The 11,408-nt window shown below is 38.8% G+C and overlaps 1 protein-coding gene across 3 annotated transcripts in view; it reads left to right on the plus strand.

Annotated features, from left to right (window-relative positions):
* The first annotated feature begins 3,931 nt into the window (after window positions 1-3,931).
* LOC136856300 (F-box/LRR-repeat protein 16) overlaps window positions 3,932-11,408 on the plus strand; it is a 79,449-nt gene continuing 71,972 nt past the window's right edge. For all 3 annotated transcript variants that reach the window (XR_010858306.1, XR_010858307.1, XM_067134050.1), the window contains exon 1: window positions 3,932-6,311. Coding sequence is in view for 1 of the 3 variants with exons in the window: in XM_067134050.1 (XP_066990151.1) it covers window positions 5,309-6,311 (1,003 nt within the window). In the remaining 2 variants the exon portion in view is untranslated. The remainder of the gene's footprint in view (window positions 6,312-11,408) is intronic.

Raw genomic sequence — 11,408 nt, forward strand, 5'->3', positions numbered from 1 at the left:
TATATAAAATACCGCCATTATCTGTTTATTTTAACGTTAAATACCAAAACAATTGAGTATTTTATCTAAATATGTGAGGATGATTTGAACTCGAATTCAAAGATACAAATATGGCGGGAAGTGACGACGTAGTTCAGTCGTGTTAAATCACTGAACAAGGCTTTATATTTCGTTATATTTAAAAGAGACATTGATTAAAACACTCATAAATTGTTAATTATATATTAAATTCCGCCATTTTGTTATTTATTTACCCGTAAAATCCCTAAAATACTTGAACACATTCAAATTTGAACTGTGAATGTTGAAATTCAAATTTGGCGGGGAAGTGACGACGCAGTTCAGTCGCGTTAAATCGCTAAAAAAGGCTTTGTATTTAGTTAGATTTAAAAGATATAATGATGAAAATACTAATAAATTCTTAATCATATCTTAATCTCCTCCATTTTAAGTTTATTTACCGGTAAAATCCCTAAAACAATCGAACACTTGATCCAAATTTGAACTGTGAACGTTAAAATTTTCAAATATGGCGGGAAAGTGACTATGTAGTTCAGTCGCTAAAAGTCGCTAAAATTTCAAAGAAACAATGATAAAAATACTCATTAAATATTAAATATATATTAATCTCCTCCATTTTATGCTTATTCTTCCATAAAATCCCTAAAATAACCGAATATTTGATAAAAATTGTGGATTCCTTGCGGTTCGCTACGGTCACTTCGAAGACGCCTTCGCCCCAGAGTCATCTGGCGGCGTAAGTCTCGAAGCTTCTTCAGTCTGAAGGAAGCGTTCGTGGTGGCAGGGTCTATTTATTTCCTTCTTATTTTCTGTGTGAATTATTATCTATAATAATTTCAAGTGCTGAAGTGTCGCTTTAAGTTGGTTTAAGTGTCAGGTAAAATTAAGTGTTTTTTTTTAATGTTGAGTTTTTAGTTTCAATTTTATAGTTTTTAATTTTTTTATTTAAAATTTATTTTTTGTACTGTAACTTAAGAGATATATATATATATATATATATATATATATATATATATATATATATATATATATATATATATATATATATATATAATATTTAAAATTAATATATATTATTTTAAGTAATTTTTTTAAAATTAATAATCTAATTTTAACTTTAAGTAATTTTTACTTAATATATAATATTTTAAGTAATTTTTTCTTAATATATATTATTTTGAGTAATTTTTTACCGAATATATTTAATTTTAAGTAATTTTTTTACTTAATGTATATTATTTTAAGTAATGTTTTTACTTAATATATAATATTTTAAGTATTTTTTTATATAATATTTTATATTATTTTAATAATATTTTTTAATTTTTACTTATATAATATATTAATTTTAAGTAAGTAATTTTAGACTATTTTAAGTAATATATATTATTTTTAAGTAATTTTTTTTACTTAATGTATATTATTTTAAGTAATTTTTTACTTAATATATATTATTTTAAATATTTTTTACTTAATATATATTATTTTAAGTAATTTTGTTTACTTAATATATATTATTTTAAGTAATTTTTTTCACTTTAAAAATCTGTAAAAAATATAAAATTAATTTTTAATAAAAATTTTTTTGATAAATCTTCCAAAATATTAAAAAATATTCTAAATATTGCTCAATAAATCTTCAGATATAGAAAATATTCAGAATATTACCGCTTATATTTTTGTGATAATATTAGGTCTTTAGGATATTACACACGTCGTATATTTAAGTATATTCCTTCTAATTCCATGTATCCTAATATCCTGAATATTTTCAACATCCACTAATATCCTAATATCTCAGTTTCCTAATATCCTAATGCCTCATCCACTAATATCCTAATATCCTCAATATCCACTAATATCCTGTATATTCACTATCCACTAATATCCACTAGTATCCTAATATCCACTAATATTCTTAATATCCACTAATATCCCTGTATCATCTGTATCCACTAATATCCTAATGTCCTCAGTATCCACTAATTTCCACTAATATACTAATATCCTAATATTCTTAATATCCTAAATATCCATTAATATCCTCAGTAGTCACATAATATCCTAATATTCTTGATATCCACTAATATCCTAATATTCTCATTATCCACTAATATCCTAATATCCACAAATATACAAATATCCTAATATCCTGATATACTTAATATCCACTAATATCCTGATAACCTAATATCCACTAATGTCCTAATATCATCAATATCCACTAATATCATAATATCCACTAATGTCCTAATATCATCAATATCCACTAATATCATAATATCCACTAATGTCCTAATATCATCAATATCCACTAGTATCGTAATATCCACTAATATACAAATATTCACTAATATCCTAATATGCTAATATCCACAGTATCCACTGTCCTACCCTAATATTCTCAGTATCCACTAATACCCTAGTATCCTAATGTCCTAATATCCACTAATATACAAATATTCACTAATATCCTAATATGTTTTATTTAATTTTCATAATTATTTTTTTATATAATTGTCAGAATTATATATATGTCTCTCTCTCTCTCTCTCTCTCTCTCTCTCTCTCTCTCTCTCTCTCTCTCTCTCTCTCTCTCCCCAATTCTAGTATTTGAATTGTACGTAATAAAACCGTAGACTTTAACTTGCCTCTCTCTCTCTCTCTCTCTCTCTCTCTCTCTCTCTCTCTCTCTCTCTCTCTCTCAATAGTGATTCGTAAAATTGTCAATAGTCTCTTGTGAAACAACCAAAAAGCGGCTATTGGTGAGAGCCAATACTCAAGGATTAATAAGTATATTTTTTGAGAAATATTACTGGTTTTTTTCCATGCGACCAAATCCGACACTTATTCCAAGTGTCAGGTGTCAAGTAGGGGAAGTTTTGATAATATAAGTGGTTTAATGTTTGGTTTAAGTGTCAGGTGTCAAATGGAAAAGTTTTTATAAAATCAGTGGTTTAGATTTTGGTTCAAGTGTCAGGTGTCAAATGGAAAAGTTTCAATAAAATCAGTGGTTTAGATTTTGGTTCAAGTGTCAGGTGTCAAATGGGGGAAGTTTTGGTAAGAGAATCAGTGGTTTAGATTTTGGTTTAAATGTCAGGTGTCAAATGGAAAAGTTTCAATAAAATCAGTGGTTTAAGTGTCAAGTGTCGAATGGAAAACTTTTGATAAAATCAGTGGTTTAGATTTTTGTTTAAGTGTCAGGTGTCAAACTGGGAAGTTTTAATAAGTACGTAAGTGGTTTAGATTTTGGTTTAAGTGTCAGGTGTCAAATGGGCAAGTTTTGATAAGAATATAAGTGGTTTAAGTTGTGGTTTAAGTGTCAGGTGTCAAATGAGGAAGTTTTGATAAGAATATAAGTGGTTTAAGTTTTGGTTTAAGTGTCATGTGTCAAATTGGGAAGTTTTAATAAGAATATAAGTGGTTTAAGTGTCAGGTGTCAAATAGGCGAGTTTTGATAAGAATATAAGTGGTTTAAATTTTGGTTTAAGTGTCAGGTGTCAAATGGACAAGTTTTGATAAGAATATAAGTGGTTTAGGTTTTGGTTCACGTGTCAGGTGTCAAACAGACACGTTTATTTTGATTTAAGTGTCAGGTGTCAAACAGACACATTCATTTTTGGTCTCAAAAGGTTTATGTGACTTTAATATAAACCAATGTTATTGTTCCGCCTATGTTATTTAAATATGTATAGAAGGGATTGGTTTTATTTTATTTTTTTTTTTTGGTTTAATGGTTTATCGAATTGTTTATGGTCATTTGACACTTTTTATATAACTGTTTTATTGGTTTTTATTGGTTTAATGTCTAATATCTGAACCGGACAAGTACATTTACAGCGCGTGTTGGAAGTGAGTCCATTCTCTCTCTCTTTCTCTCCCTCTCTCTCTCTCTCTCTCCCCACCGCTCCCCGGGGGGAGCGACACCCCTACTCTCTCTATCTCCCCTCTCTCTTTTCTCTCTCTCTCTCTCTCTCTCTCGCTCCTCCCCTCCACCTCTCTCTCTCTCTCACTGCACACAAACAGTTTGTCAGTTCATCGCTAGCCAGCCAAAGGCTCGCTCGCTACCTCACGTCGTCGCGGCCCTATCTCTCTCTCTCTCTCCACCTTCCGCCGTTCTTGGAGCCCGACGACGCTTCTGCTGGAGGCCTTCCTTCCCGCCGGACGTTCCCCTAGGGCCTCCGAGTCTCAGGGCGCCCTTTGGCTGAACGGCGGGGCGAAGGGGACGTGGCGATCGCGAGGGGAATGTGGAAATAGATAGGTGTAGCGTTTCTGTGTCTCCCTGCTGCCGGAGGATTTTTGTTGACGTGTTTGGGGCGTTGCAGGGCCGCTGCGTCTGGAGTTCCAGGCCTCTGGAAGACGCAGAAGAAGGCGCAGGAGGCGAAAAGGGCGTGTTTTTGTCCGTGCGCGTGTGGTTGGATAAATGTGCGGGTTCGTTTGGATGAGTGTGCCGTTTCGTCGTCGATTCGTCTTTAAAAATCAGTGGTGTGTTTTTTTTTTTTTCCCATTTTCGGGGGGGAAATATAACCGGAAAAAACCCCCCTCTGTTTCTGTGACTTCTGAAGTGATTCACGATGGCTTGAGTGTTGTTTTTTTTCCTTTCAAATCGCGGGTGATTATCGAAGATCCATGATTCCCGTGGAGGTTTCTTGAGGGGAGGAAGAAAGTGGACGAAAGTGACTCGTTTGGTGTCAGAAATCAGAGTATCGGATTCGTGTCCTTATGACCGCCGTGTGAGTGTACACACAGTGCTCTATTTATTGCTCGGCCGCCATCGCTCTAGCACCCCAGTTATGCGGAGCGGGGAGGCCAGGGCGGCCCAGGCTTCTTCAGAACTGACCGAAAACGCCATCATGAGAGGACATGGCGGCTGGTGCCTCCTCCTGCACCCCTCGCTACTGCTGGGGAGCTTCTAGCTCGCCACCATTGGTCGGAGGGGCGGCGGCGGCGTTTGCTGCTGAAGGGCGTGGGCGTGGTACGACAGGCGGCGTCGCAGTCGGCCCATGTCCCTAACAGCCCAGGAAGTGGTGGAGCGCGCGGGCGTGGAGTTATCGAAGTGCATCACGGGACTGGGCCTTCGCTCCCGTAGTAGGGACAAGGAGGGACGTAGCAGTGGAAGTGACTCAGCTGGGGGTGGCCCGGCTTCAGGAGGCGCGGGGGGTAGCGGAGGAGGCGGAGGAGGAGGAGGAGGAGGAGGAGGAGGAGGGGAGGAGGAGGAGGGTCTTCTCCTGTAGGAGGCGCATCAGCATCAGCAGGAGCTGGTGCCCTTGAGACCAGCGTCAGCAAGATGGGGTCGGTGCGGAGGCCCGGCGTCATGGAGAAGGTGGCTAACGTCCTCTGCGGCAACAGCGTCGCCGCCAGCGGCCTCGTCAACGGGAAGACGAAAGGAGAGAAGCCCCTCCCGCCGGAGAAACCCAGCCGCTTCCTGCTGGGGAAGGTGCGTAACGGCACCACCAACGCGCCGTCGTCAAACAACCCCGTCGTCCCTTACAACGGACACCACCACCACCACCACCATCATCACCACCAGGGGGGGTCGCCGCGCCCCATGCACAGGGCCAACCACAGGTCGCCGTCGCATCTGCTGAGGGGCCACCGGTACCTGACGTGGGACGAGCTGATCCGCGACGAGGCCTTCCTCGACAAGTTCTTCTCGTACTTCACGCCCATCGAGCGGACCGTCCTGGCGCAGGTGTGCCTGCGGTGGCGGGCGGTCCTCTACCAGCCGCGGTTCTGGCACGGCATCCGCCCCGTCCTCAACTGCCGCGAGATGCGACACAATAACGTCGAGTTCACGACGGACATGCGACGCCGGTTCTACGTGTCCGTGCAGAAGCGGGGCTTCGACTCCCTCGTCCTCATGTGCGCCAACGACGAGGACCTGATGGACCTAGTGGCGAACTACGCCGTCAACCACACGAAGGCCCTCCGCTCCGTCGCCCTCAGGTGCTCCAACGTATCCGACAAGGGCCTGGAGACGCTCCTGGACCACCTGAACGGCGTGTACCAGTTGGAGCTTCAGGGTTGCAACGACGTGACGGAAGCCGGCCTGTGGGCCTGCCTCAACCCGCGGATCGTGTCCCTGAGCGTGGCGGACTGCATCAACGTGGCCGACGAGGCCGTGGGCGCCATCGCCCAGTTGCTCCCCTCCCTCTACGAGCTGAACCTGCAGGCGTATCACGTCACGGACGCGGCGCTGTCGTTCTTCAGCCCGCGGCAGACTTCGACGCTGTCGATCCTGAGGTTGCATTCCTGTTGGGAGCTCACTAACCACGCCATCGTAAACATAGGTCGGTTGGGTATCTATTTATCTATTTGTTTCTATATGTATCTATTTATTTTTCTGTTTATTAGTTTATTCGTCCCTCTGTTTATCACAGCTCAAGGCAGGTACAAATACCCAGTTATAGGCTTTTTAAGTGGCCCCATATAATAATAATAATTCGAGGAAAGGTCAAAGGTCGTGGCTGGGTCTATATCAGGGGTCTCTCTCTCTCTCTCTCTCTCTCTCTCTCTCTCTCTCTCTCTCTCTCTCTCTCTGGAAGTAGGAAAGATATTAGGAATAGATGAAGATTGAACTTGAATTAACAGCATTGGTAATCTCTCTCTCTCTCTCTCTCTCTCTCTCTCTCTCTCTCTCTCTCTCTCTTCTACATTCTACAAAGATAGTATTGAGTTTGAAAAATCGAAATTTTTGTCTCATCATTTAGGAATCAACATTTTCATATCTCTCTCTCTCTCTCTCTCTCTCTCTCTCTCTCTCTCTCTCTCTCTCTCTCTCTCTCTCTCTCTCTCTCTCTCTCCACATATTCAGTAAATATATTTATTCATATTTATTCAATTTCCTTTCACAAATCCTCATTATTTGACCTGTTAAGCCTCGTTCCTGCGGAATATACGCGCGCGCTCGCGAGCTTTTGTTTACATTTCCAACGTTCGAAAAAGATCGCTTCTACGGACGTTCCGAAATGTCAAAATCAGCTGATTGCTCTCTTGATGGCCGAATGGATTTAGGTAACTGTCTAACATATATAAATATATCATGAAAATCATTATAGGTTATTCTATAAGAATGCAAACCAAATAAGGAGAGAGAGAGAGAGAGAGAGAGAGAGAGAGAGAGAGAGAGAGAGAGAGAGAGAGAATCACATCTTGGAATTGGGCATTAATGGGCAGATCACGCCGGCCTGTCATTCCTCCATTGAGAAATATGACTCCGTGGGTATGGGCGTGGACGACGCCCGCGCACGCCCACGCGCGCATGCGTGGGCGTGGTTTTGTTATTACGAATTCGGTTGCGGGATTTCGTTGGTGTGGGCGTGGGGGCGCGCGGGGTGGGGGCGTTTTGGACCGGATGTTCGATTTATTAGTGTAGGATCAAGGTATTGTGATGGGTGGGACTCTCTCTCTCTCTCTCTCTCTCTCTCTCTCTCTCTCTCTCTCTCTCTGCTTTTGCTTAAGGGTACAAAGAGAGAGGCAGTGAGAGGGTGAGTTAAATGGCAGAGAGAGAGAGAGAGAGAGAGAGAGAGAGAGAAAGAGTGGATTTCAGGCATTATACATTATTACATTAAACGCTTTTGATAACATGAGAGAGAGAGAGAGAGAGAGAGAGAGAGAGAGAGAGAGAGAGAGAGAGATTACTGCGTAACTCCCACTCCCCCGCCCACACAACATTAAACATGCAATGCGTTCTCGTTGAGTCCAACATAATGCCACAGCTGTTACGCACAGGAATCATTCATTGCAAGCGATAATTGCAAAAGCAACATTGCCGATAGATGAGAGAGAGAGAGAGAGAGAGAGAGAGAGAGAGAGAGAAAGCAAACAGGAAGACATGTTATGACACCTGGTTGCTCTTTCTCTCTCTCTCTCTCTCTGACCTATTATTATTATCGAAGTATCAGACACGTATCAGACAAGTATCAAATCACGTTGCATTCTTGTACACGTCTTGTTCCAAAGTAAAGGAAGGATTTACCGCCAGGATTTACTAGGATTTTCTTAACAGTGATGTCTCGGGATGAAGGATTTATTGAGGATTTTCAACGGGGTAGATATGGGTAGTAATCCCCCGACACAATGCCCCCTTTGGGTATAATATTGAGATATATTTGCATACCTAGTCCTGCTATGGAGAATGCACGGTTCATGATACCAATTTAATACGATTTTCTCTCTCTCTCTTCTCTCTCTCTCTCTCTCTCTCTCTCTCTCTCTCTCTGAAGGTATCTATCTATCTATCTATCTGTCTATATCTGTATAATCATCTCTCTCTCTCTCTCTCTCTCTCTCTTTCTAAAGATATATATGTATAAGCCCTTTATAGAAAAGGCCTTCTAGAAGTGTATAAATATATATACATGATTAAGCCTCTCTCTCTCTCTCTCTCTCTCTCTCTCTCTCTCTCTCTCTCTCTCTCTCTCTCTCTCTCTCTCTCTCTCTCATCTACGCTCTAATTCCCAACCACTGCTGCGCGTTCCAAGGAAAAATCTTCGGCCTACGCCGGACAATTTAATTTGAGAGAAACCCTCTTCCTCAACTTCTATGTATATTTATAGCTGGTCTAGAACATATAGAATATAGCCAATGGCTTCTAGAATATAGCCAGTGGCTTCTTTCGCCCGTCATGAGGTTGGTTGGTCTCTCTCTCTCTCTCTCTCTCTCTCTCTCTCTCTCTCTCTCTCTCTCTCTCTCTCTCTCTTTACATTGCTTATTTATCTTTTATATTCACTTTTATTGCTCGAATTGTTCCCAACGTAATTCTCTGAATCTCCCAAATATAAATTATATATATACTCCTAATTCTCTCTCTCTCTCTCTCTCTCTCTCTCTCTCTCTCTCTCTCTCTCTCTCTCTCTCTCTCTCTTTTTATTGTTGTACTTAAATCAGATTTTCAAAGTTTTTCACTCGGTGAAAATTTCACTGAATTTTCCGTATTTTATTTGTGAGTTTTGCCGTGTGACGGAATGAGGTTAATGACTCTCTTTCTCTCTCTCTCTCTCTCTCTCTCTCTCTCTCTCTCTCTCTCTCTCTCTCTCTCTCTCTCTCTCTCTCTCTCTCAGTGTTCTCGAGTCTACAATAATAACTATATATCTATTGAAAATTCCACAGTGTCTCATCATTCAGCAATCAAAAATTGCATACTCTCTCTCTCTCTCTCTCTCTCTCTCTCTCTCTCTCTCTCTCTCAATACGCATTCGTACCCCAGCAGAGTTGAAATGAATCGGGCATCGAGGAATGCCCCGTGTTTACTCACGGTCATAATATAATCTCTCGCCTTTGGCACGTCGCGAGACACTACTACTATACCATGCCCGGTGGGTATGCTATGCCCCTGGGGTATCTGAGTACTTGTTGAATCGACACAGTAGCAGTGGGTTTTTTTTTTGACAAGCGTGGCGACGCGGTTTGTGTGTGTTTTTTGTGTGTAATTGTGTGTTTTAGATTGTGTGTTATATGTGCGTATGTACGTTTTTATATTTATTTTTTGTGTGTGTTTCATTTTAAAAAATGTGATTAATTTAAATAGAAACCACTAAATTGAATTTAATTTCTCTTTAATATTTCTATTTATTTTTCTATTTTTCTTTACGCTGATTTTCTTGGACACTGAATAATAATAACAATAATAATAATAATAATAATAATAATAATAATAATAATAATAATAATAATAATAATAATAATAATAATAATAATAATAATAATAAATACCCCTTTCATCCCCAAATACTCAACCAAAAAAATCTTCTTGACCTAATTCTGGGCAGAGGTCAATGCCCTAGCTTGGCGTACCCAAGGGGACACTATTGACCCCAGTTGATTTAAACTTAATGGTAGGAATTTTATTGCGACAAATAATAGTCGTTTTGTTTCATTGTTGGAGAGGAATGGCTATTATTATTATTATTATTATTATTATTATTATTATTATTTAATTTAATTTTGTTATTTCAATAATAATAATAATAATAATAATAATAATAATAATAATAATAATAATAATAATAATAATAATAATAATAATAATAATAATAATAATGTTTTGAAAAACCAAGATATTAAGAGAAAAATCCCTTAATAAAAACCTTTAAAAACCCTTGAAAATAAACCAATCAGAGAGAGAGAGAGAGAGAGAGAGAGAGAGAGAGAGAGAGAGAGAGAGAGAGAGAGAGAGAGAGAGAGAGAGATTATGTGATTGCCTGAAAAGAAGGCTTATTTCAATCGTATTTCAGGGCTTATTCCTCTTATTTATTTTATTTCCTAGCCTCTTCCTCTTCGTAAACGGAGACGAGAGAGAGAGAGAGAGAGAGAGAGAGAGAGAGAGAGAGAGAGAGAGAGAGAGAGAGAGAGAGAGAGAATGGTCTGATCTTCCCCCAGAATAGCAACTATACAAGACTTCGCGATCAAACTGAATTATAAAAATTAGTTTTGACAAAAAGCGTGACCATTAAAAATCTCCCAAACACACTCGTAAACAGATGGTCGGAAATCCTATTGTCTTGGGAGGGAATTTGGATCTTATAGGCTATTTATTATTATTATTATTATTATTATTATTATTATTATTATTATTATTATTATTAGGTTTTGGTTGATTGGTTGGGATGAGAAACTGAATTGTTGTTTGTTGGTTAAGGGATCTTTGTTTATATATATATATATATATATATATATATATATATATATATATATATATATATATATATATATATACATATATATATACATACACATACATTATTATTCACTAACATTTCTCTGTCTTCATTCCAGGTATGTGCAGTGTTTGTGTCTACTAATTGTAAAGGTAAATGAAGTATTATGTTTGTTTTCGGTTGTAATTATAATAGAGATGTGAGTCAGTATTTATTCTTTTTCTTAGCTTGATCCCTAGACGGGGTCGCTGTTTTCAATAAGGTTTTTCCATTGGAAGGCTCGTTTCATAATTGTATATATATAAACCAATAAATCAGACTTAAGAATATATATAAAAATTTCCCACAACAAAAAATATTCTCTCTCTCTCTCTCTCTCTCTCTCTCTCTCTCTCTCTCTCTCTCTCTCTCTCTCTCTCTCTCTCTCAGAGCAGCCTAATTTCCCCTCAGACTTGATCTACAAAAGGACCACCTCAGTGGATATATAACAATCCTTCGTAGGACCCCAAGCATCCTATTGATGCGAATAGATTAGGATCCCATCCTACGGAGGCCTTAGGATTCGAGGATACTTTGCCCGGAGGAAGAAGAGATTGATAATAGATTATTCTCTTTTTTTTCCTTGCTTTGTCGTTTGTTATTCTCTCTCTCTCTCTATTCTTTAACTAGATTTGTCACTTTACCAGGACGTGTGATTTTTAGTCATGTTGGAATAGGGAGAGAGAGAGA

Source organism: Macrobrachium rosenbergii, chromosome 35, assembly GCF_040412425.1.
Source record: "Macrobrachium rosenbergii isolate ZJJX-2024 chromosome 35, ASM4041242v1, whole genome shotgun sequence".
Taxonomy (NCBI): Eukaryota; Metazoa; Arthropoda; class Malacostraca; order Decapoda; family Palaemonidae; genus Macrobrachium; species Macrobrachium rosenbergii.